Genomic DNA, 26,318 nt, shown 5'->3' with positions numbered 1-26,318 from the left:
TGATAAAGGTCAAAAGGGCTTTGTTGCTGGTGGAACCAAACACATACACAAGGGGCAGATCATACCAGGCTATTTTAAGAATTTTAGAATATAGGAAGATCAAAGATAAGCCCCTGAATGGTTTTAGATTATTCTGGCCACAGTGTGCAAAGTGAATTGGAGGGGATACTGGTTGAAGCTGTGAGAATGACTAGGGGTGTCTTACAGGAATCCAATACAGAGATGGTCACATTTTGGACTAAGGCAATCACGATGGGCAGGGAGAGAATGGATCTGATTTTAGAGTTAATGAGTAGGTAACATACGCAGAGCTTAGAGACTAATTAATTATAGGAGGTGAATGGAAAAACAGAGTTAGCGATGGTGTTGCGCATTCGGCTTCTCATGGGATGGGTGGTTGGTGGAAACACTCACTGAACCAGGAAGCCCTGGGGGGGAAGAGGGCTTGGATGAGGTACATCCTGGGGCATGCTGAGTGTGAGGTGTTGTGAGACATCCAAATAGAAGAAGGCACCAGGCAGCTGAGTTTTCAAGTCTGAAAGTCCGAGGAGACCACAGATTGACATTTAATTTACGAGTTGTCTCCAGAAAGATGGTAATGAGAAAAATAAATAAAAGTGAGGGTGGAAGTGGTCACCGAGGAACAGTGTGTCGAGCGAAAAGAGAAGAAAGTCAAAACTGAGGGTTGAGGAATAGCCATATTATAAGGGTAATCAGAGAAAGTTGAGTATTCAAAAGAGGTAGAAAGGAGAACCAGAGAAGTATGGTGTTACAGAAGCCCTGGAAGAAAATGCTTCCAGAGGGATGGAATTGTCACTGCTAAGTGTTTAACTAAGGGACAGCTAGGTCTGAGTATCTCAGTGTTTATTGGATTTAAATACTAGAAAATCACTCACACCTTTAGTGAGACCAATGCCACTGAGGTCCTGTGAGTAGAAGTCAAATTGCACTGACTGGAGGGGCTTTTAAATCCTGAGAGGTCGATAGTAACCATAGCTATCACTTGTCAAAAATATGTACTATGCCAAGCATTCAACGCCAGTTCTTGGATTGTCAGATCCAGTTCTTGTTGAGGAAACCAAGGCCTCCAGAGGTGAAGTAGCTTTGCAAGGTGACAGTATGACACAGAAGTGTTGATACTTGAATGTGCTCTTTCAGGTGCCAAAGCCTTTTCACTACACCACTCTGTCCATTTGGCTTGGGGAGGACAAACTTTCCTGAGCATCAGTATTTGTCCCAAAGGCCTTTGGGGATATGTGCTTTGGAAAACATCTAGAGCAAAAGGGTCATGAAACCACTTAAATCAATTACATCACTAAAACAGTTTAGAAAGAACAAAACAGTGGGATCTCTTTCATGACTAAGAGCAGTAAGAGCAGTAGCGTGATGAAGAGTGACGTGGAGAATTGACTGAGGGAAGATGAGGAAGCAGAGGTGTGATGCTCCTGAGGTCAGGGGACAGAGGACCACGGGAATAAACTTCCGGTACTTAAAAGTACAAGTACAAACATCAAAAATGAAGGTATTTAAAAGAAGGGCCTCGGGCTTCCCTGGTGGCGCAGTGGTTGAGAGTCCGCCTGCCGATGCAGGGGACACGGGTTCGTGCCCCGGTCCGGGAAGATCCCACATGCCGCGGAGCGGTTGGGCCCGTGAGCCATGGCCGCTGAGCCTGCGCGTCCGGAGCCTGTGCTCCGCAACGGGAGAGGCCACAACAGTGAGAGGCCCGCGTACCGCAAAAAACATAAATAAATAAAAAGAAAAGAAAAGAAGGACCTCAAAAAAATGAGTCCTCGTTTGTATGCAGACCTAACCTTGAACAGTATTTTAGCTCAATTCAGCAATGAGGAACTAAATTGGGTTAGAAAAATATCAATATTTCATCTAGAGGCCCAGATGCCCCTTTCTGTGCTGTGCTGTACAAACACAGATGACCTTATATTTATGCTTTACTTTCTTCTATTTATTCTCTCCTACTAACTCTGTCTGTATTTTCTCCTCTCCCCTTAGATCATGCTTCTTAGTGATCCTGAGATGGAGAGCAGTATACTGATCAGCTCCGATGAAGGGGCCACCTATCAGAAATACCGGCTCACCTTCTATATCCAGAGTCTGCTCTTCCACCCCAAGCAAGAGGACTGGGTGCTGGCCTACAGTCTGGATCAAAAGGTGAACAGATACCGCTTTCATTCATGTCCTGTCACTCAGGTACCACCCGGTGAAAAGCACTTGCTTAGTCAATCCAAACGCTGGAGGGGATTCAGTGATATTGTATCCTTCCAGCCACGCTGGTTGTGTCTGCAGCTGATTAACTTTCCTTTCTAGTCTTTCATAACAAAATATGCAGGCGGATATATTTCATTTATTGACAATGTTATTTGTCATTTCACAGGCTTGAGATAGTTTTCTCTATGATTTTACTCATTTGACCTTTAAAACAACCTTGTGCTGTAAGTAGGAAATGTATATCCATAATAATTTTATGGAACTATGGTAAACAAAGGTGCGGAAAAGCTAAGGTTCTTGTTCAAACACAGCTACTAGCTGGAGGAGCCAGGGCTTGGATGCTGTTGTCAGACTCCAAGTCTAGGAATATCCCATCACACCTGCTGCTTTGAATTGGAATATAACCATTGTTCTCAGGGAGGGAAGCCTCAAACATGTCCATTTCATTATTATTATTATTATTATTTTTTTTTTTTGCGGTACGCGGGCCTCTCACTGTTGTGGCCTCTCCCATTGCGGAGCACAGGCCCCGGATGCGCAGGCCCAGAGGCCACGGCTCACGGGCCCAGCCGCTCCACGGCATGTGGGATCTTCCCTGACCGGGGCACGAACCCGTGTCCCCTGCATCGGCAGGCGGACTCTCAACCACTGTGCCACCAGGGAAGCCCCATTTCATTATTTTCTAAAAGTACATCCAAGATAGAGTAGCCCAGTGAGTCCTTCCCTTTGAGCTTCAGATCCATACATCCAGCTGTGTACTTGACCTTGTCTCCTGTGTATCTCAAAAGCTTCTCAATTCAACATATTCCAAAGATGAACTCTTGACCTTCCCCCAGCATAGTTGGTTCTCTTCCAGTATTCCCTAATTGTACTCATTTAGTTGCAAACCTAGGAGGTATCCTTAATATTTCCTGTAGTATGTGTTCATACTATCACCTGAACGATATATTTCCCAAATGTAGATCTTTTAACTCTTTTAACTCTTTTTTTTTTTTTTTTTGGCGGTATATGGGCCTCTCACTGTTGTGGCCTCTCCCGTTGCGGAGCACAGGCTCCGGACGCGCAGGCTCAGTGGCCATGGCTCACGGGCCCAGCCGCTCCGCGGCATGTGGGATCTTCCCGGATCGGGATACGAACCCGTGTCCCCTGCATCGGCAGGCGGACTCCCAACCACTGCGCCACCAGGGAAGCCCCCCAAATGTAGATCTTTTCATGCCTTTGCTTAAACTCCTTCAGCATTTTCTCATTACTCGCAGAAAAAAAGACCAAAGTCCTCCGTAGTAGGCTCTATTAGCACCTACTTGGTCTGGTCCCTCCTTCTCTCTCCTGACTCACTGTTAGCACTTCCCTTTCAATGGCCATCTTTCAGTCCCCTCCCCGCCCCAGCTGTCCCCCTTGCTCCCTTTCCTGGGCCTGGGATCTTCTTCCCTAAAGTACACCTCCTCACTGTCGGATCTCAGATGTAGCATCACTTCTGCAGGACGTCTTCCCTAAACTCCCTGATAAAGTTAAATCCCCCTTGGTGTTCTTTCTCGTAAGGCTATGCACCCTTCCCTTCAAGGGTACCTGTCACGGTTGAGATTTTCCATTGACTGATGTGAATTTGGCATCATCTGCATTTCTCACTAGATTGCAAGCTCTAGGAAGGCAGGACGGTGTCTGGTTTCACTCACAGTTGTAGCACCAGACCCTAGGACAGTGCCTGCTACCTACTGATCATCAGTATTTGTTAGGCAAATGAATTAGTGGATGAATGCATTGGTGCTATGGTAATGAGCCCTTTATAGCTGACCAACTTATACCTAAGAGACTTAATTCTTCTTTGTATTTCCTGCTTTCTCCAGAACCTTAGTACAGTGTTTGATGCCAAACTATTGTGTAACAATGTTTCAATCAGTGAAAGGAAATGGATAATTATGAACACGATATTGCATAGAGATATCTACAGAATAACCTTGGTTGAAATAGCTTCTTCTCTCTGTTCTCTCTTAAGTCCTGAAACAGTTGCTCTTCAGTATATATTTGAATATATAATTTGTAAATGAGTGTGTGTGCATGTGCGTGTGTGTGTGCGTGTGTGTGTGAGATGTCAGCACCTTTAAACAATAATTTCAACATAACCTTTATATCTCTCATTAATAGAGCCTCATGGTAGGCGCCAGGTGCTAAATGCAATTCCCTAAGGACACCCACATGACATTTGCAGAGCAAAAGCCATTGCAAATACATTTCTTTCATGACATCAGGTGGATATTGTATGAAAGACTTAGCCAAATGTCAGATAGTCTGTGAGTTTAGATGCTTAGTATAGCTAGGAATTCTGAAGATGCATTGAAAAAAAAATCATTTGGATGTTAAATGGTATGGTAATTTATTTAGATGAAACTCAGAACCCTTAACCCATGTTTTTACTTATGCAGAGACAATCTAGGTTAGAGGCAACAGACGTCTCATGCCAAGAGGTTAATAAACCAAATGCAATGTGCCTGTGTGTCTATAGAAGGACTCTTCTTTTTCTCCAACTCCACAGCACTGAGAACATCTACGGCATTGCTTGTGATGTACCCTTGTGGATATAATGCATTCAAGATACTTTCCTACTCGGTGGTTGCTTTTTCACTTGGTAAGGATATTTGGAAATGTGGCAGTGGGAGCTGCTGGATTTTTCTAATCACACTGCACGTTTCTGGATGTATTCTTCCTTAAGTTCTCTTTCTTGTCGGCATCTTTTGTGTGAAGTGGCTGAGTGTTCTTCAGGTCCATAAAGTTTCTAACCAGCGCCCTGCCACTCTTTTAAATAAATGGTGTGAGGAGGTCGCTGATGCCCCTGGCAACATTTGTAGAGATGCCATAAAACATCATCCAGGCATCCAGTTTACAGCAGAGTTTTTCTTTATTTCAGGGTAATTTACTGGTTTAGAGTCAAAGAGAGGGATGCCATGGAGCAGCAGGTGAAGATGCAAGGGTGGTTGAGATTGATATACCAATGTCTTACTTCAGACTGCTGCCTTCTCTGATGTGCATGTATTGAGGTGCTGGTTTCTTCTAGAGAAAATGAAAAGTGCTAGTATTAAGGTAACTGCAGCATCAAAGGGAGATATTTGTGGCGAGGAGTGAATCAATGTTTCCATTATTGTGCCTTTGATGAAATGCACTAGCCATTTCTTTAGAATTGGTAAGGCTATCTCTTTAGTTGTATGTATTACAAAAGACCTAATTGAATGATATTTTAAAAGGACAATATCCAATTGCTCTACTTTCCAAATTGCTACCCCAAAGCTGTAGGAGACTTGCTAGGAGTTCTTACTCGGTAAGGGCACTGCTGGAGAATTAAGGAAATACCTTCTGGATAGAACAAAATTGTGTCTAGAAGTTGAGAGCTGCACATGACGTTGTGTTCCTTGAGATGCTGTATGGCAGGTTGTGAATCACCTGGGAAACATGGCTCGCTTGTACTGGTCAGGGCCTGGTGGGGGGTGAAAGTGATCCAAGCCTTCCAACTTCCAAAGCTATGAAGGCGTATGGAGGTGGGGGCAAATGCACCTTGCACTTGACCCTGTTGAAGGATCATGCCTCTCCAATTCTGCTGTGTCTCGATCTAGCCAAGTCCTTTCTGTGTCCTGCTCAGTGTGACTTGAGCCTTTGACCAAGTCCTTCTATTCTGGCCATCCTGTGAGTCCTGCCACAGGACTATGGCAGCTCCCCTCTGCCTTACAGATTCTCCTGCCATCTTGCATTTTAATATTCACTGACTCAGTTCTTAGTAAAAACAAGAGATTCTTTCTTGGGTACAAGAAGCTTGGAGATGTTTTATTAAAAATCTTTGAGATTAAAAAAAATAGCAGAAATAATAGGTTATGGTTGACCAGTTGGACATAATAAAAGTTACTCCTCTCCTCTCCTCTCTGAACCAAAGGTCTAGAACATCTTAGGAGAGCTGTATATTTACCCATTATTTAAGAAGCAGGATTCTGTTTTGCTCCCATCAGGCTACTTCCTTGCTGGTGACCGAAACAGCTCACATTGTGACGTTTTGGATTAGCTGGATGGTTCAGTAATCTTATTGTAACTGAGAGCTTTTGAAAGATTTTGAGACAGGTTTTGAAGACATTGCAGTCCTCTTAAGAGATAGGTGCTGTTCTCATAGCTATAGAAAGCTGGGTGTTTAAACATCCCTCATTTTGACAAAAGACTCAGTATAGTTTTTTTTTTTTTAAATGGGCAAATGCTCATGTATTTACAGATGCATACGTCCTGGACAGGGGGCCTTCCACGGAGACGGAGAGTTGAAAATAGCTGTTTTTCTGCCTGAGAGGTGGGATCGCAGAGCTCTCTATTATCATTTATCTTCTTGACAAAATGAAACTTTAACAAATCTAGCTGCTTTAGTCATCAGAGATGAGGATCTCAATGGGATTTCAGACTTATTATTTTTCATATGCTTCTGGGCTAGACTGGTCTAGAATTGCCCATAATTTCAACGTAAAAACCACTTTCTGAAACACTAGCACACATAATGAAGGGTTGCTGTTATGGTCGTAGGGAGGGAGGTGGGTATGCAACTATGGGGCTTTTCTGGTTGTTGTTTTTGTTTTTGTTTTATGTCTGGCTACCTGCCAAGTTCAATAGTAGCTAACAGTGACAAGCTGGTTAGGAAACTGATGCAATTTTAGTCGGGTCACTGGCAAAATAGGGTCTGCAGCAGAGGAGATGACAGTGGTTCCAGGTAGGTTTTCCTGATTGGACCCTACCTGGTGCTGCCACACATGAGCAGGACACTGGTGAATTAGGGTGTATCTGGTGTGTGGAGGGCCTGAAAATTCAAAGGGAAGTTTAACCTTGTACTTCTAGAATGCTGGATACAAATGAAGCTGTTCCTTTCATTTATATTCTCATGTAAACCCTCAGATTAGAAATGTAATTGCACTCAGAGCCTCCAGGATTAGCAGTTGATGGTAACGTTCCTCAGCAGCCATTGACAGGAGCAGGTTTCGTGGCTCCCCACCTGGTGGGGACAAAGCTGATGGGGATTGACTAGGGATGCTCATGGTTTTGAAGCTTATTTTCCATGGAATAAGACTAGAACTGAAGGGTGCCTTTTTTCTTTTTTAAGAAAAACATTGCATTTTCATTAGGTCCTTTTCTGTGCCTGTAAAATCATATGTGCATAATTTAAGAGAAAGAAAAATCCATAGGCCTACTCACCTAGGGGGAGCCCACGCTGATCTTACAGATGTCTCATCAATACAATAGAAATGTGTTATCTCCATCACCATAGAAACACCAGTTTCCATGAGGCCACTTTCCTGAAGGTGAAAACAAAAACAGTGGGCCAAGCAAGAATGGCCCTATTTTGTATCAAAAAGGTGGCACAGCCACTGTGTTATTCAGATGTTAGAATTAACCTATTTGAGCTGAGTTCTGAATGACCAAACTGGTTTAACGTACAACATTAGCTCGCAGTCAGTGGTGGTGGTGCAGTAAGAATCTCCAGGCTTTGCAACATTGCTTGCGAGAAAGCTAGCTCAAAGGAACAGCCTTCAGCAAAATATGGATCTGGTGGCCTTTGTCCTCCTAAGCCTGCTTTTTCTATATCGTGTCCCAGACTTCAGTTCTCTGCCGCTACCTCCTATGTGTTCCTTTTGGTAACCTGCCACAGTTCTGTCAGGGAAAAGAACATTTGCTAAAATAATTAATGGAAGATGCAGCGTATATATGTATTAAGAAGGGTACGCAGGTATCTCTTCCCAACAACACTTTTCCCAAAGCAGTTATGCTCTCAGGGTAGAAACTCAGGCGTGGCAATACTTTGGTGAAAGAGGTGACTACAGCTACAGGTGGGCAAGGGGTCACGCAATGCAGCCTCCTCTGGCTGAACGCAACCATTTTCTCTGTGTTCCTCCACCCCTTCCTATATGGAGTGACCTTGTCTTTACCCATGCACTGGTCGTTAGTGCTCACACTGCTGCCCAGGGTCCCTAACTCTGATCCCTTTGCCTAATTCTGACCCTAGGTTTCCAGTTTTCCAGTTGGAACTAGGAGTTCTTCTGCTTATTGCTTCCTTTGCAGGCCTCTCTGGACTTACGACCCAGTCGACCTGACCTTGCCACACCTTCTATCCTCCCTCCATTCTTTGCCTCCACCTTGACCACTCCCCCTGGTGTGATAGCACCTGGCCTTTTAAAGTCAGGTCAGTCTTTAAACATTTTAAGTCAAAGTGTTCTATACATACAGAAAAGTGCACATACCACGAGCTCAGTGAATTTTCATAAACTGAATACACCTATGGAACCAGCACCCCGATCAAGATACACAGCATGACCCGAATCCCAGAATCCCCCTTGTGTACTTTTTCAGTCATTACCTTCCACCCGCAGTGGGACTGCTATCAGTTGGGTCATTTTTAATTTCATGCAGATGATTTATGGCTGGCTAAACTGGTGGAGAAATAGACACAAGGTGAATTCTTTGGAAGAAAGGTTGGAAGATATCAAGTGAGGTAAATGACAGAGAAGGAGACTTCTAAAAATATTCACATTAGAGAATTAGTCTAAGCCAAAGGCAAGAATTCATTAATGTTCAGTAAGTCTAACTAATCCAGAGAATTCATAAGGAAGCTTTCAAAAGATGCTCATTTAAAATTAATTTAATAGGTTGTATTTTAAAATATGTGCTCCTTTCTGTGCCATAAGAAAAATACCCAATGTTGGCAAAATTACGGTGAAACTCGTTATTACGAAACTGTATTGATGGTCTGCAATGGGTTTTCCTTCCTGGTGAACCTCTTGGCCACATGTATCAGAAGACGTGCACATATTCACAAATTTGATCCCGTGATTCAGTGACTTCACTTCTGAGACTGCACCAACAGCATAATACCAAAAAGATTTAAGCCTAATAATGGTTATCAAAGTCACTCGTAATGGGAAAATCTGGACAGAAATTTACTAAATGCCCAATATTAAGGGACTTTACTTATTTATTTATTTTTTGCGGTACGCGGGCCTCTCACTGTTGTGGCCTCTCCCATTGTGGAGCACAGGCTCCGGACGCTCAGGCCCAGTGGCCATGGCTCACGGGCCCAGCCGCTCCACGGCATGTGGGATCTTCCCGGACCGGGGCACGAACCTGTGTCCCCCGCATCGTCAGGTGGACTCTCAACCACTGCGCCACCAGGGGAGCCCCAAGGGACTTTAAATCAGGATATATACATTGGCCAGAATATTATTCAGCCATTAAAATGGTGGTCATGATGACCATGTAGCAACATGGATACATATTAATATCTATTTAATACATGTATATCTCATATTGCATGTATTATATGTATATATAAATGCATACATGATTCATATTAAATAAGCAAGTGCTCTTTGAATACAAGTATGTAACAAATAAAATAAGATGAAGGAAGGAGGGAAGCAAAGAGGGAAGGAAGGAGAAAAATTTTTTAATGGTAGGAAATATTCCCAAACATTACCTGAGTTATCTTAAGATGATGGAATTATGTTTGTTTTTTAATAACATTTGTTTTTTAAATTTTGTACTATTTCATTATAGATTAATTTTATGATTAAAGAATTCTGAAAAGTATTCTACCTTGAACAGCTTATTGAACATAGCTTATGTTCAGTTATAAGGCAGTGATCTTAAAAAACATTTTAGGTGTGAATAAGGCCAATTTAGGTAAAATCATCTCAAGTCACTATTAAACTACATTTTCAAGAGGCAATGTGGTGTAGAGGAAAATTTCCCTAACTAGGAATATAACAAGTCTGACGTTTCTCTTTTCTTTAGCTTTGCTTTTCACTGTGGTCCCTTGTGAACTGTGAAACTCTAGGAACTATTTTTTTCTCCTAACAGAAAGTATTCTTGTTGGATATAACCTCAATCGTTACTATTTACAACTCAGTGATAGATAGAGGTTTTATTATTTAGAAGAACCCACTAGAGATGGATGTTAAGGAAGCGCTTTATTCTGGTGATTTTTCAGATGAAATTTGTGGCTATTTCCTAAAATTGAATTAGCGTTTGGTATTTGATTTGACAGCTGTAATGGAAACAAATACTCTGGGGCCAAGAGGTGCAGACACACGCAATGAATTGGAGTTTGCGCCTAGTGACTCTTACACTCCCCATGTTTCGTTACTCGGTGTTGAACATATAGGCGCTTCTCAGAAATGGAGATATATGTCATTAAGTATCTCCTGTCTGTGGGCACTGATGGGTGCTTTCATATACATGGTTACATTGAATCTGCGTCGGAATCTGCAAAGTGGGTGTTATTATTTCCAAGTTACAGGTGAGCATATGATTCTTGAAGGCAATATCCACCTGGTCAAGGTCACCCAGAAAGTGAGGGGCCTGGCCTGCTCCTCTAAGCCTGGCTGAGACCCCCCCACTATGACCACCACACCTCGCTCTGGCTAGTAGATGGACAGACTTTCCACCGCCTCAGGGCAGAATCCCATAGAGGCCACTTTACATTGACCCTTAACCCCAGAGAACACAGTACTCGTGAGACGACAAAATCAGCTGGACAGAGGCCAGACCTTCAGATGAATCTAGTTTCTTCTAGCACGTCCCCAGCCGATGGCACTTGCCGAGTTGGAACCTTGAGTAGGAAAGCCATCACATTGTTTCCTGATGATAGGTCATAGGACTAGGTAATTCTGCCTGTGGAAGAAAATAAACAACAAAGCAGTTGTTGTTTTTTTCGGGTTTCATCCAGTTTTGCACACTTTTCCCATCCATTTGTTCCAGTGTTTGGGTTAACATGTAGATTAAACAAGTCTTTGCCATTCAAATAGGTAATACTATAATCTGGGTTTTTTAAGGAAGTTTATGGAGACATCTTTTAACATGGTAATGAAGATAGAAGTTGAAATCCTTTCACTTCATTTACAAACCATGAATATGTATTATGCTTTAAATGAAAAGAAGGGCTAAAACAGATATAGTGTTTGTTCAGTTTGCTAAAGAGAAGACAATTTGTCAAGATTTTTTCCCCCAAAACTCAAGCAGTGTGCAAATGCAGGAAAATCAGACCCCCATGTTAATTCCGTGGCATGATGAATACTTTTATAATCCTAATTAGTACCAGCCATTTAGTCTAGCAATTTCCCCCAATCTAGCCAATTTGAAATTAAAATAGATGCCTTGATTACAAAACTCATTAGCAAAGAAGCACCCTTCTCACTAACCAGTTCATTTAAAATGCACAAACTGAATGAAGTGTGGAACACTTGTGTTGTCAATTGGCATAAGTGAAGTGAGTCTTAATTGGAAGCATTGTGAAGTATTTGTATCGCTGCATGTTTCACTGCAGTGTAATATATCATTCATTAAATGTAACAAAAGCAACTTTTAAATGGTTTAATTAAGGGAAGTTGGTGTGCTTGGTAATTTTTATAAAGTCGAATGTCACAATTGTTTGCATTTGGAGTACCGATAGGTATGAAAGTCGGGAAGATGAAGTCTGACTCTGCATTTATCACTCCAATTATGTGGAGAATGGCAGGTTTAATGTGAGAGGAGAAAATTAAATTATAGAGCATTGATTTCTTACTTAAAAGGACCCACATGAGTATTGTCCTTGTGCATTTGGACATGGAAACTCCAGAAATGCCTGATTTATGGCTGAGAATGAAGGGGAAGGCCTGAGGACTTGGAGCGAAATGAAAGGAGAAAATAACAGTTGGGGATTTTATTTTTGTAATTTCTTTTTTAATTTTCTTTTTTTAATCAAGGGAGGAAGTAGTAGGTGGAGGGAAACTCTGTCCAGTCTTATTTTTGTCTACTCAAAAGAGCAGTAGAGATCTGTAGCACCGCAGATTGCTCTTCTGTCTAAGCCGAATGTGGTGGGAGTGGGAGAGGAGGGGGAAACTAACTTTGGACCAGGGAAATACTGGAAACGGGATGCTACGGAAGTCCTGAACGGGGGGCCGGAAAACAAGGAGTTCGGGGCTGGTTTTTCAGTGGAAGAGACTGTAGAATGGGTTGCAGTAGTGACCGGTTTATAGGCATAAAGTGTAAGACAAGCACAGAAGTCGCTTTCTGTCGGTGCTTATTCTCTGTGCAGTCCCGATGTCAGCTGTTACCTCATATTTATGGACTGTTTCAGCCCCACATCAATGAGGATGCAAAACTCAGCCATGTCACTGATTTCCATGAGAAATCTAATTTTAGCAGACACGGAGGATGTCCTGTCCATATCCATTTGGCATTCCCATTGTAATAGAAATGCTCCCACTGACATCTGATTGCAAGATTTGCATTTCTTTGCTGACGGGCTTTCTCCAAAGTTTCTAGGGCAGGGGGTCCCCAACCTTTTTGGAACCAGGGACAGGTTTCATGGAAGACAGTTTTCCACGGGGGGTGGGGTGGGATGGGGAGGATGGTTTAGGCCATAATGTGAGCGACGGGGAGCAATGGGGAGCAGCCCATGAAGCTTCACTCGATCGATCGCCTGCCGCTCACCACGTGCCGTGCGACCCGGGGTGGGGGGGGGGGGTCGGGGGCCGTTTGGGACCCCTGCTCTAGGCTACTTTACCCATTTCTATAGAAGTACCAGGGAATTAGCATGTGGGAGCAGCCCTCAGCCAATGACCAACAAAATTTGATGTAGCGACACCGTGGTTTCCTCGCTTCTCATGTGGAACAATTCCCAAGAGTTTTACACTTTTTTTCCAGAATTTCCCAATGGGATTAAACTCTAGTTGCCCAGAGAGTTAGCTGGCTTTATAACATACTGTATATTAACTGCTCTCCATTGGCTGTAATTTCTCTACTGCTATACTATCTCCCAAATAAACTACTTAGTTCTTGTCCCAGTGTCTGCTCCTAGGGGAACTCTAACCAACTATGACAAGCATTTTACGACTGGTGGTGGTAGCGGAAGATTTCTGAGGTCGAGGACGGGGGCCACAGTATATAAATTTTCACCTCCTTTGACATTTCTGTGTTCCTAAGTTCCTCCTGGACTGTGCCACCCTCTAGTTTTCCTCACTGTTATAATCTGAATAAATGCTCCCTCCCCCAAAGATGTCCACCTCTGAATCCTCAGACCTGTGAATACTCTTCCCTAAAGGGCAAGAGGGGCTTGGCAGATGTGCTGAAGGTAAGGATCTTGAGATGCGAAAGGTGTCCTGCATTACCAGGTGTGCCCAGTATAATCACAAGGGCTCTTATAAGAGGGAGGCAGAAGAGTTTAAAAAGGAGATGTGACAATAGAAGCAGATGTTGGCATGATGTTCTTTGCAAATGGGGCCACAGGGCAAGGAATGCAGGAAGCCTCTAGAAGCTGGAAGAGGCAAGGAAATGGGTTCTCCTCCAAAGCCTCCAGAAGGAAGAAAGCCCTGTCGTTACCCAGTCCAAGCTCGCTTTGCTCGCCGCACGACAGGCCAATAAATCAGAGATGAGGTGTTGAGGCAAGGAAGAGGACTTTATTCGGAAAGCTGGCAGGCCGAGAAGATGGGAGACTGATGTCTCTAAATAACCATCTTATCAGGTTTTGGATGCCAGTTTCTTTTATAGCACAGAGAGGGGGAGGAGATGAGGAAGTAAAGTAAAAAGGCCATAAGTTTTGCAAATGTCCCCTGGAATGGCCAGCCTCAGGGAGGGGATGTGTTAATTTCTTCTTTCTTGCAGCCATCCACAGGTGGACCGGTCCGGATGTTTCCCTGAGCAAAGGCACTTTGGTTTAACATTCAGGCAGAGGGGCAGGGTTCCCCGAGGCAGGCCATTATGTAGAGACAGTATCCTTTTAGTGAACAAAAGCAACAGGAAGCAAAGATTAAAGTAAAAGAAACAGATCCAACATCTAGTCAGATTTGGCTTTTCCCCCGTTACACTGTTGACACCTTGATTTTAACCCCAGGAGACTCTTTTGAACTTCTGACTTCCAAAACTATAAAATAATAAACTCCTGTTGCCTTAAGCCACTAAGTTTGTGGTAATTTGTTACAGCAGTGAGAGGAAACTAACACACTCACTGACCTTCCCCTGGCTTCAGTGGGCCTTCTGTCCCACAGCAGAATAAATCCTCTACTTATCTGCACCTACTTCTTGGAAGCCCAGGCATCCACAGATCCAAATACAGGCCATCTAGGTCATACTTATGACTCCTCTTTACACTGATCCATGCAGTCGTGAAAGAAGAAGAGTTCCCCCAAAGAGGAATTATGGTGGAAATAAACACAAACCTGTTCCCCGTCTTGTCACATATTGTATTAGTTTGCTAGGTCTGCTGTAAGACTGGGTGGCTTAAACAGCAGAAATGTAAGGTCTCACACACAGTTTTGGAAGCTTGAAGTCTGAGATCAAGGTGTCAGCAGGGTTGGTCTCTTCTGAGGCTTCTTTCCTTGGCTTCTAGATGGCTGTTCTCTTTGTACTTCACAGAGTCTTCCCTCTGTGTGTTTCTGTGTCCTAATTTCCTCTCCTTATATGTAGGATATTACTTTAGGGCCCACCCTAATAACCTGATTTTAACTTAACTCTTTAAAACCTTATCTCCATATATAGTCACATTCTGAAGCACTGAGGATTAGCATTCCACATATGGATTTGGAGGGGATACAGTTTAGCCCGTAACATAAATGCATGTCCAGGTTGCTAAGTGATGAAAGTCTTACTGCCCTTTGGGTCTGTAATGCCCTGTGTAAGGAGAGGGTAAGAGTCTCCTCTGTGTAGCATGACTGCTTCTGAGGCAAGTGGAATGGAACCAGCCTCCAGGAAGGATGTGCTATGAAGCTGGGTGGGGGGTTAAGGAAGTGAGGGTGAGGCTTATCCCTGGGATGGAAACCTCATGAGAGTCCCTGAGACTGGTCAGGAAAGTCTCAAGGGCTTTGACCCTGGGTTAAGTTAGGGAATCATGGAGGGCACAAGAGAAAAGATGGAGAACACTGGGGAACAGTTTGAAAGAAATCTCTGCTAGAAACTTATTTTTGAGAATCATGGCTGTTTGCTTGTGTAAGCTAGATTTGGTGTGTTTGATTTTGTTTCTGGTGCTTGATTTTTGTTCTCTCTTTGCATTTGAAAATGTCAGTAGGTCTCACAGAAAGAGGTTTGAATGACCTGAAGGTGTTATATATCTTCTTACAGTTCGTCATTGGCTTCCCCATAGCTTGGAAGATAAAGTCAGCTCAGCACACAGACCATCGTAGTTTGGATGCTGTCTTACTTTCTAGCCCTTTTCCCAAGCCCTTTGTTCACTCATGCAACAGGGAAATGTATCCTCTTGGTTCAGCCCAGAATACCTTGACATAGACACTTCCCTCCGGGAGTCCTTTTCTCCTTCTTTATCTAGTTATCTCTTTATCTTTTACAACTCAGTGCAAATCTGACTTTCTAGAGAAAGCTTTCTCGACTTTTAAGAAAAATCTAGAAAAAAGCTATTTTCACATCAGCGTACTGGAAAACTTTTTATTTTATGGTTTTATATTTTTTAAGTACATGAGGGGTAGAGAGACCAAAATGTATCTCAGTGTTTAGGACATCCAAAGATCTTAAATTGTCCCTGGGCAAGAGATAAGGAAGACCTGAATTAAGATAATAATTTTGGAGTTGAAAAGAAAGGGGAAAAAATTATAGAGGGATTTGAAAATAGAAGCAGACTTGGTGACTGCATAGAAGTCACAGGAAGAAGGGGAGCCTGATAATCCCTACGTGGCAAAAGCCAAAAGGACACCATTGATCCCATAGTCTGATTGCCTGCAAAAATATCTAAGGCCGTGAGCTGTGCCCATGGCACATTTCTTTCCTGACACAGGAGGTGTTTGTTTCTCAAGCACACTGAACGGGAGAGGGGCGGCCCTAGTAGGCATTGCCACCAGGGTATAACATGGAGGGGACACGACCTTCTTTTGTGGTTGTTTTTCCCTTCGGCTGCTTTTCTGACATTTTGCCCCATGCCTCCCTTGGCTGCTCTTGAGTGCCAGAGGCAGCAGCCAGCAGTGTCTGTCTGAGAAAGTTCTTGAAACAGGCTTTTTAAACCAGAGACTTCTTGGGTTTCCCTGGTGGCGCAGTGGTTGAGAGTCCGCCTGCCGATGCAGGGGACACGGGTTCGTGTCCCGGTCCGGGGAGATCCCACAGGCCGCGGAGCGGCTGGGCCCGTGAGCCATGGTCGCTGAGCCTGTTCTGTGCAACGGGAGAGGCCACAACAGTGAGAGGCCCGCGTACCGCAAAAAAAAAAAAAGAATTAGCTTTAAAACGGAGACTTTTTAACTTGAAGCGCTTGGTAGAGATACCAGGGATTGTAATCCAGAAGCTTTATGATAGCTAGCTGGGAATGAGTGAGGAGGAAAAGATAGATTAACTTTTCTCTATTCAAATATTATTTTACTAATATTGGACTTGAATGTTTCATAATTAAGATTCTGAAAGATGGCTGAGGAATCTACTCTGTCCTGTGTTTATAGGAGGCATGGATGGTCTCTGGAACCTTCTAGCTCAGAGGCTCCAGCCCCAGAAGGGAGCTTTCAGGTCTGACTAGCAGATCATTACGCTTGATAGAGTCTGCCTACCCTTGGGTTTATACAGTCTCTTTCCCTTTTTGATGCTGAAAAATGCCACTTTACTAATCAGGTAAAAAGCTGATATTATTCATTTAATCACCATTACAGGTATCACAACTTAATCATTAAAAATAACTGAAAGGTATGCTGTGACGTTTGTCTTTTTTCTCCCAAGTAACTTACTAACAGATACCAGACAAATTCTAACAAACTCTAACAGAGATTCATGTTTTAGAATCTTGAAAAAAATTTTTCTAAAATGAATATCGACAAAATAAATGGGAAAATGAAGAAAAGCTTAAAGAGCAGAAACCATCTCTTATTTTTTAGTGTATTTAATTTCAAGTATCAACAGCCTGCTCTTTATCACCCAGACACCAGGTCAAAATACTGTATCCAACAAGTACTTATTGAGCGCTTACTGTGTACCAGGACCTAGCGAAGCGGGAATGAAGGATACTGATACTATCTCTGCTGTCATAGAAAGAGAAGCATTGATCAAATGAGTAATTGATGGCAATGGTGGTAAGTCTGCAGAGGGTTCTAGGTATTGAATCTTTGCCACAGCAGTTTCACTGCGAGCAGTTTCACTGCATAACTAACTGGCCAGAGGAAAATTTTGCTGTAAAAGATAAAATAATGAAAATAAAAGAGGGGCATTAAAAAGGACACCATGAGACATGAAAAGTAATAACATTTAAAAAAAGATTTCATTGTGAAAAATGAAAATACAAAAGAAATGAATACATTTAAAATATGTGTAGATCGATAGTTATCATCATATTCGGGTATATCTTAGAGAAACTTATGATAATTTGTTTCTCAAAGTCGATCGTTAAGGATTCAGGATCTAATGTTGGATGTAGATTCTTCACGATATAGGAAAATCTGCTGTAAATCTCTTCAGATTTCCCTGGAAGGAAAACAGAGGAAGGATGCTATTTCTTATAGGTAATGTATATAACTGGTAGAACATATCTGGACTTCATTTAACTGTTCCATCACATGCCCAATTCTTATATTACACCAAATCATCAGAGCCAGGTTCGTGCCAACTACCAAAATTCTATCTACATCATGTTCTATACTATCAAATAGCAAAAATTTTTTACCATTTTCAAGAAACTTAACCTCATCAGGAATCATGTAATCACTTCTTTTTGGGGGCGTAGGAGGAGCTTGATTCTTCTTCTTTTGCCTCCAACTTATGTTGTGTGATAAATTTGGTAAAGATGGCATGAGTGAACAAGCTGTTGTATCTAAATCAGACAAAGACTGGATAATTAAAGCTCCCAAAGCCTGGTGTGAAGTACAAGCCGCCTCTTTTATATTTGCCATAGCTTGATAAACTTTTGGCTTTGACGCGTGGGAGGGTGACTGGGCTTACTGAAAGATTTGCAAACTGCTTTGTTATCATTTTCTAGTATAGTGTGCAGTCTGGCGTTGCACTCTCTTGTCTCATACGTCCAGTAAGTTTTCTTATCACCATATTTTCGAACACAATTGTTATCCGCTACTTTCAGACCACCATGTCTACTCATCACGGTATAGACCATTATGAGACCTAAGATTTAAACAATATAAAAATGGGAGTAGTGTGTCAATGATGAAATGCAGCCAAATTGTCAACCAGTTATTTTATCTTTTATGGCAAAATTGCATTACGGCTAATTAGTTGTACTGTGAAATTGCTTGACCCAAAGGTGTTTATGGTGAAAATGCCAGACCTGACAAAATAAGACTGTAGATTATTATGAGAGCATATTTTAGGGAGAAGGTCTGACCTAGCTTCAAATATGTTTTCTATAGCACTTGAAGAGTTATATCTTGAAGATATATGTATAGAAGAGTTAGGGTATTCTCTTGGCATTAAGTGCTCATAAACATTGTTTAAAATAAAACTAAGGTCACTCTGTGAGTTGCCTGCAGGTGTTTATAAACAACTTTATTGAGGTATAGTTGATATTCAATAACTGCACACATTAAAGTGTACTAATTTGATAAGTTTTGACGCTAATGCGCCCATGCATTCATAACTAAGGTCAAGAAAGTCAGTGTATCCATCACCCCCTTGTTGTCCTTTGTAATTCCTTCCTCTCGCCCTGCTTCATCCCCTCACAGCATTCACAGTTGGGCATTTGTTCACAGTAACTATAGATTAGTTTACATTCTCTGGAATTTTATATAAAAGGAACTAAACATTATGTACTCTGTTTTTACACAGCTTTTTTCTCTTATCATAATATTTCGAGATCCATCCATGTTGTTGCGTGTATCAATAGTTTATGATTATTTTTTTTCCTGGGGAGTAGTCCATTGTATGGATATACCAAAATTGATTTATCCATTCACCTGTTAATGGGTTAATCTAGGTTTTGGCTATTACACCTAAAGCTGCTATGACCATTCCTGCACAAGTTTTTGTATAGACATGTGCTTTTATGTCTCTTGGACAGATACTTAATAGTGCAATGACTGGCTCATACGGTGGATGTAGCTTCAGATTTTTGAGAACATGCCAAACCGTCTTCCAGGGTGGTTGTGCCATTTTACATTTCCAGCAGCAGCAGCACATCAGAGTTATAGTTGTTCCCCTCCTCATCCACACTTGTTATAATTGGTTTTTAATTAATTAATTAAACTGAAATATAGTTGACATACAATATTCTGTTAGTTTCAGGTATACTACATAATGATTTAATGAGTTGAGGTTTGCATATGTTATGACGTGATCACCGTGATAAGTTTAGAAACCACCTGTTCCCATGCAGAGTTACTATATTATCATTGACCATATTCCTTATGCTGTATATTACATCCCTGTGACTTATTTATTATATAACCGGAGGTTTGTACCTCTTAATCCCCTTCAATTATTTTGCCCACCTCCAACCCCCTCACCCCCTCCCTTTGGCAACTAATTCATTTGTTGTCTGTATCTATGAGTCTGTTTTCATTTTGTTTGTTTCTTTGTTTTGTTTTTTAGATTTTACATATAAGTGGAGAATGTACAGTGTTTGTCTTTCTCTGACTTATTTCACTTAGCATAATACCTTCTAGATCCATCCATGTTGTTACAAATGGCAATATTTCATTTTTTAATGGCTGAGAAATATTCTGTTGTATATATGTATGTATACGTACCACATCTTCATTATCCATTCGTCTATCAGTGGGCACTTAGGTTGCTTACATAGCTTGGCTATTGTACATAATACTGTAATGGACATCAGAGTGCATATATCTTTTAAATTGGTGGTTTTGTTTCTTTGGGTAAAAACTCCTAAGTGGAATAGCTAGATCATATGACAGTCCTATTTTTAACATTTTAAGAAACCTCCATACTGTTTTCCATAGTGGCTGTATGAATTTACAGTCCCGCCCACAGTGTGTGAGGGTTTCCTTTTCTCCACATCCTTGCCAACACGTTTTGTTTGTTGTCTTTTTGACAATAGGCATTCTGACAAGTGAGGTGGTAGCTCGTGATTTTGATTTGCAATCCCCTAATGTTTAGTGATGTTGAACATCTTTTCATGTGTCTGTTGGCCATTTGTATGTCTTCTTTGGGGCAGTGCATATTCAGGTCCTCTGCCCACTTTTAAATCAGGTTGTTTGTTTTGTTTGTTTGTTTTCATTTTTTTTTGCAGTACACAGGCCTCTCACTGTTGCGGCCTCTCCCGCTGCGGAGCACAGGCTCCGGACGCGCAGGCTCAGCGGCCATGGCTCACGGGCCCAGCCGCTCCGGGGCATGTGCGATCCTCCCGGATCAGGGCATGAACCCGTGTCCCCTGCATCGGCAGACGGACTCTCAACCACTGCACCACCAGGGAAGCCCTGTTTGTTTTTTTGATGTTGAGTTGTATGAGTTCTTTGTATATTGTGGATATTAACCCCTCATCAGATATATCATTTGCAAATATCTTCTCCCATTCAGTAGGCTGCCTTTTCATTTTGTTGACAGTTTCTTTGCTTTCCAAAAACTTTTTAGTTTGACGTACTCCCATCTGTTATAGTTGTTTTTAAAAATGTTAACCCTTCTAATAGGTGTATAGTGATATTTCATTGTGATTTTAATTTTCATTCTCTTAGTGACTAAGGATGTTTTGAGCATCTTTTCATATGCTTATTTGCTATCTAGATTATTTATTTGTTGATGTCTCTGAGCAAATATTTTGCCTACTTAAAAATTGGGTTGTTTTTGTCCTATTATTGAGGGTTAAGAGTCCTTCTTAAAAACTGGGTTGTTTTTGTCTTATTATTGAGGGTTAAGAGTCCTTCTATACTCTGGATAAAAGTCCTTTATCAGATATATGTTTTGCAGATATTTTTCTCCTATACCATAGCTTGTCTTCTAATCCTCCTTACAGTGTCTTTCAATGAAGAGACTCTTGTAATTTTGATGAAGGGTAGTTTTTCAGGTATTTATTTTTGGATCATGCTTTTGGTGTCATGCCTATGAAATCTTTGCCTGTCAAGTTTATAAAGATTTTCTCCTCTGCTCTTTTCTAGATGCTGTATAGTTTTAGGTTTTATATTTAGGCCTTAGGATCTATTCTGAGTTAATTTGCATATGGTGTGAGGTATGAGTCAAAGTTTATTATTATCGCATGTGGATGCCAAATTAGTCCAATGCCACTTATTGAAAAGACCATTATTTCTCCATTGAACTGCCTTTGCACTTTTGTCAAGAATCAATTGTCCATATATATACAGGTATATTTCTGGACTCTATTCCACTTCAACCATTTATTTGTCTATCTTGACACCAGTGCCACATTATCTTGATTATTGTAGCTTTATAATGTCTTGGGAGTAGGTCTCTTGAAGTTGTTCTTACTTATCAAAGTTGTCTTGGTCATTCTAGGTACTTTGCATTTCCATAAAATTTGAAAGTCAACTTGTCAATTTCTACTCTCCAAAACAGGGTTCTGGAATTTTTATTAAGATTACATAAAGTCTATAGATCAATTTGAGGAGCAATGTTTTATATAAATATTTTATAGATCTTGAACCTCTTTTGCCAGATTTATCCCTAAGCATTTCATAAATATGATTTTTAAATGGTATTTTAAAAATTCAATTTTTGATTCTTTGTTGGTAGTTTATAGTACAGGTAGAAAGAAAAATCAGTAAGGGTGTAGAATTGAACAACGCAGTCAACTAACTTGATCTAACTGATATTGGTAGAACACTTCACCCAACGAACCAGAATGCACATTCTTCTCAAATGCATATAGACGGCTTACCAGGATTGACCATACTCTGCTCCTTTGTGACTGAGTACACTTATTGTAACTCTTCACCTGTAAAATGGAGCTATTTTAACTAGTTTCAGAAGAGTATGAAAATTACCTAGTGTAAGAGAAGATGTTTTGAAGCCATTAGAGGGACTTTGAGAGACAAGAATTAATAATAGAAAAAAATCCTTACTACTAAAATGTCGCTTTAAAATGTCAAGTAAGTACAAACTTCTGCCCTCACATCCCACTAGAGAGATAAAAGTACTTCAGGATTTTAGCGAAGGAAGATCCAGCCAGGTGTGTGGAAGATGAAAAACATGGCTTTTTTGGGTGGATGGTTCCTGGAAAAAAATGTCAGATTAGCTCACAGAGGGGCTACTATAGACAATGCAAAACGCCTAAGTAACCTTGTGAAGGTGGAGAAAGGGGAGGTGTAGTTCAGTTTAGCAAGTGGTTTAGTTTGGCTGGAGCACAGGGTGCATGATGGAAGGTAGCAAAGAGGTTAGCCTGAGGTCAGCCAGTGGGGGACCTTTGGGTGTTAGTCTACATAATTTGTGCTTTTTTATGCAAAGATTGGAAACTATTTCTTTTCTTGTTAGCATAGTTCACTGGAGGTTGGGAAATGTCTGTGTTAAAATAACAAAGGCTATTTGAGTAAGTTATTTCTTTACCATAAACCATTCAAAACCTAAAGATGATCTTTAGCTTTGCCTTTCATCAACTTCCCAATTTGTTTCAGAATTTAGGATGTGAACTTTTCTCTCCAGTTCTGTTTCTCTTGGTCTGAGACTTGGGCTTTCCATCGATAATCTTATCCCAATTAAGAAATCCAGTCTTGATCAGGCAGTGACCTGTCTTTACAGTCATAGGGAAGGGAACAGCCCTTTGTGGATGCTTCCAATGTCTGGGAGAAGGAGAAAGCACATTGGGGATTGAGGATAGGAGAGATGTGTATGTATGCTTTTTGTTTTCTGGGGAGTGTCCCTTAGGGACTGTCTCTACAGTAATTAAAATCTGTGACACACAGTGCAGCATGTGATAATCTTTTCTTCAGTATCTGTTTCACGTGTATGCCTTGACTCTGTAGCAAGACCCCAGTTTCCTCATGCCGGAGCTTCCTTTTCCATTCTGTACACCTTTACTGAGGACTTGGAAGGTTTAAATAATTGTGTACGGTGCTTGTGTGGATATAGTGATGAATCAGACTCAGACCTTCCCTGAGGTAGCTCAGTCTGATGAGAGAGAAAAAGTAATAAACTCTTGTTAATCACATATGTGGACATTGGAACCTTAGAAACTAATGACTTTCTGAGACCACCAGTGAGGAAAGGTCTTTGGAGACTACAGAATTTGGGGGAGGGAGTTAGCTGGACTTTGAAGGATGAGGAAGGTTCGACCAAGGAAAGAAACCCACTGGGGTACTTGTTAGGTGCTTGTTACGTACTTGGTGACAGTGGGTTACGGAGAAAGGCTCAGTTAAGGAAACACTTTAGAGCAGGAGTCCCCAGTCCCCCACCACAGAACAGTACTCGTCCATGGCATGTTAGAAACCAGGCCACACAGCAGGAGGTGAGCAGCAGGCGAGTGAGCGATGCTTCATCTGCTGCTCCCCATTGCTCGCATTACCACCCGAACCATCATATAACCACCAACCCCCACCCCCGTCCATGGAAATATTGTCTTCCGTGAAACCAGTCCCTGGTGCCAAAAAGGTTGGGGACTGCTGCTTTAGAGGACAATTCATAGTTAATTAATATGCAGCAGAAAGTTGACCCTCTTGAGGGGCATAGCATTAGGCTCTGGAGAGAATTGGACTTGGACTCAAAAGGCCTGGATTTATAATTCCATGCTTCCCTTTTTCCCAGATGTGTGACCTGGAGTGGATGGCTTAACATCTCTGAATTTGCTTCATTTTAGGTAGAGTGAGAATCATGACGGAAAGCTCACCAGTGTGTTGTAAGAATTCTGTGGGTAAAGGATTCTTAGCTGTGCTAAGTCCCTTTTCAGTGTGAGCTCTCTGCTTGGCATAAACCAGCTTTACCCCGTCAGGCCTCACAGCTGAGCAGATGACACTGATCTTCATATTATTTGGCCTCTGATTGGATGAGCTAACTCAGATTTCCCTCTCCTTCTTGGGAGGTTTTTTTTTTTTCTGTTTTCTTTTTTTGTGTGTTTTTTAAAATTTCTTCTTTTGCTACCATGAATTTTAACTTTTCTAGGACTTCAGGGGATATTTTCTCTTGGGTGAAGTTACCTCCCAATATTCTTTGAGCCTTCAGTCTCCTTAATGTCTACTTGTCCAAACTCAAAATTAGAAAGGCCAGAGGTCTTAGGCCGACTGGGTAATAGTTGGCTAATAAGACCATATATCAGTGAGGACAGTTTCTCAGCAGAAAATCATCAGCCCTTGATTAACATGGGGTGAGGACAGCTGTGACTGGGCTATCTTTCCTCATTAAGTCACAAGCAGGGATTCTCACTCCATTTGCAATGCATCAGGACCCATGTTCTGCAAACACAGAGTTGAAGACAGCAGTGCTTAGATGATCCAGCTCTGTCTCATGGAAATATACACAGAAGAGAAAAGTGATGACAATGTGGGACCTATGACATTTTTAGCATTTCAGTTGTGCCAGTGTCACTTGGTGGTGTTCCTTTGGATTGCTTATGTGTGTGAGTACTCACCCTCTGTTATGAAAATGGAAAAAGGGAAAGAGGAAAAAATACTTAATTATCATTTATTTAATTAAACTCTTTTTGTTTTTATTAATACTTCCAGGTATGGAGTTCATTTTATATATTCTCATTGGTAAATATTTTTGTAGTGTGTTTGCTGCTGCCTTTTTTTATATAACATCTTTATTGGAATATAATTGCTTTACAATGGTGTGTTAGTTTCTGCTGTGTAACAAAGTGAATCAGCTATATGTATACATATATCCCCATATCCCCTCCCTCTTGCGTCTCCCTCCCACCCTCCCTAGCCCACCCTTCTAGGTGGTCACAAAGCACCGAGCTGATCTTCCTGTGCTATGTGACTGCTTCCCACTAGCTAGCTATCTTACATTTCGTAGTGTATATATGTCCATGCCACTCTCTCACTTTGTCCCAGCTTACCCTTCCCACTCCTCATGTCCTCAAGTCCATTCTCTATGTCTGCGTCTTTAACCTTATCTCTTTACGTTTTATCTTCTTAGGCTATTCTTACAGAATTCGTGTGCTGGATGCGTCTTTAGTCCAACTCCCAAATCCTTTGTATATTAGCTCTGACAGCAACCACACAGTTTCTGTCTATACACTTCCAGTTTCAGGGAGCTCATTTCCTCAAACAGCCAATTCTGGTTTTGGAGAATTCTAACTATTAGCTAAGGCCATATCACAGTAAAATGAAATCTACTCTCTTTAGTCTTCTATCTATTGGAAATAGTTTCTCTTTTGGCACCACCTCATTCAGACATTCTTTTCTGAAGCCTACGAGTCCTCCCTCTCTCCGTATGAAAACCCTTCAAATAGGTGGCATAGCTTTAGCACCTGCCCTATTACTCTTGTCCCCTCCAGGGTGAATATCTCTTGCTCCAGGAGATAACTTCTGAAAACCCTGAACTACAGCCCTGTTATATATAGGGGAGGCAGGAGGGCTCATGCTCCAGGGGTCCAACTCTTGGCCTTTAAAGCACACACACAAACTTTAGAAGGATGCTTTATGCTCCTAAGCTTTGGGTTCAAGTCATGGACCCAGCCCATTAGAGTCCACAAATGGAGCTGGAGATTCCTCAGTGGCTCCCTTCTCTATACTGCTAGCTCCTTTTCTCATACTTTTTAAAAATTTTTAACCACATGGCTACTCTGTTGTGGTAGGCAGATAGATTGCCTTTCTCTTGAACTGCCTGCCTCTAGCTTGGCCCTTGGTTCTCCATTATTGCCTTGGATTCTTTTATTCCTTTTTTTGCAATGGTGTATGAATCAATATGGTGGTAGTACAAACGACTGTCTTCCTAAAGCTCAGTACTGGTCATGGGCTCCTCTGCTAAATGAATGAACGAATCAAATATAAGAAAACCCAAAATCAATGTCCCACACAGAGACAAGGGCAGAATTTTGGAACCATTATTTAAGGTATAGAAGAAAAGAGAGTGGGAAATAGGAACTGTTGAATAACCAATATCTACTAAGCCTTATGCTGTTTTACTTATGCTAATTTTAATATTCTAGGTTCTTTCTGACTCATTTATCAGTTTCATTTGTTTCAAATGTCATAGTGGTGTGTGTATGTGTTGGGGGGGGTTATATATGTGTTTTAAGTATTAGCTCATCTTCACATGGCGTTCTCTGTTCTGCATTC

At 41.6% G+C, this 26,318-nt stretch overlaps 1 protein-coding gene across 1 annotated transcript in view; it reads left to right on the top strand.

The window, feature by feature from the left end:
• Positions 1-26,318, top strand: part of SORCS3 (sortilin related VPS10 domain containing receptor 3) — a 595,228-nt gene that overhangs the window by 308,208 nt on the left and 260,702 nt on the right. The window contains exon 4 of the mRNA XM_065894299.1: positions 2,008-2,166. Coding sequence (XP_065750371.1) covers positions 2,008-2,166 — 159 coding nt within the window. The remainder of the gene's footprint in view (positions 1-2,007; positions 2,167-26,318) is intronic.

The sequence above is a fragment of the Phocoena phocoena genome, chromosome 16 (assembly GCF_963924675.1).
Source record: "Phocoena phocoena chromosome 16, mPhoPho1.1, whole genome shotgun sequence".
NCBI lineage: Eukaryota > Metazoa > Chordata > Mammalia > Artiodactyla > Phocoenidae > Phocoena > Phocoena phocoena.
This window is presented reverse-complemented; position numbering and strand designations above follow the sequence as displayed.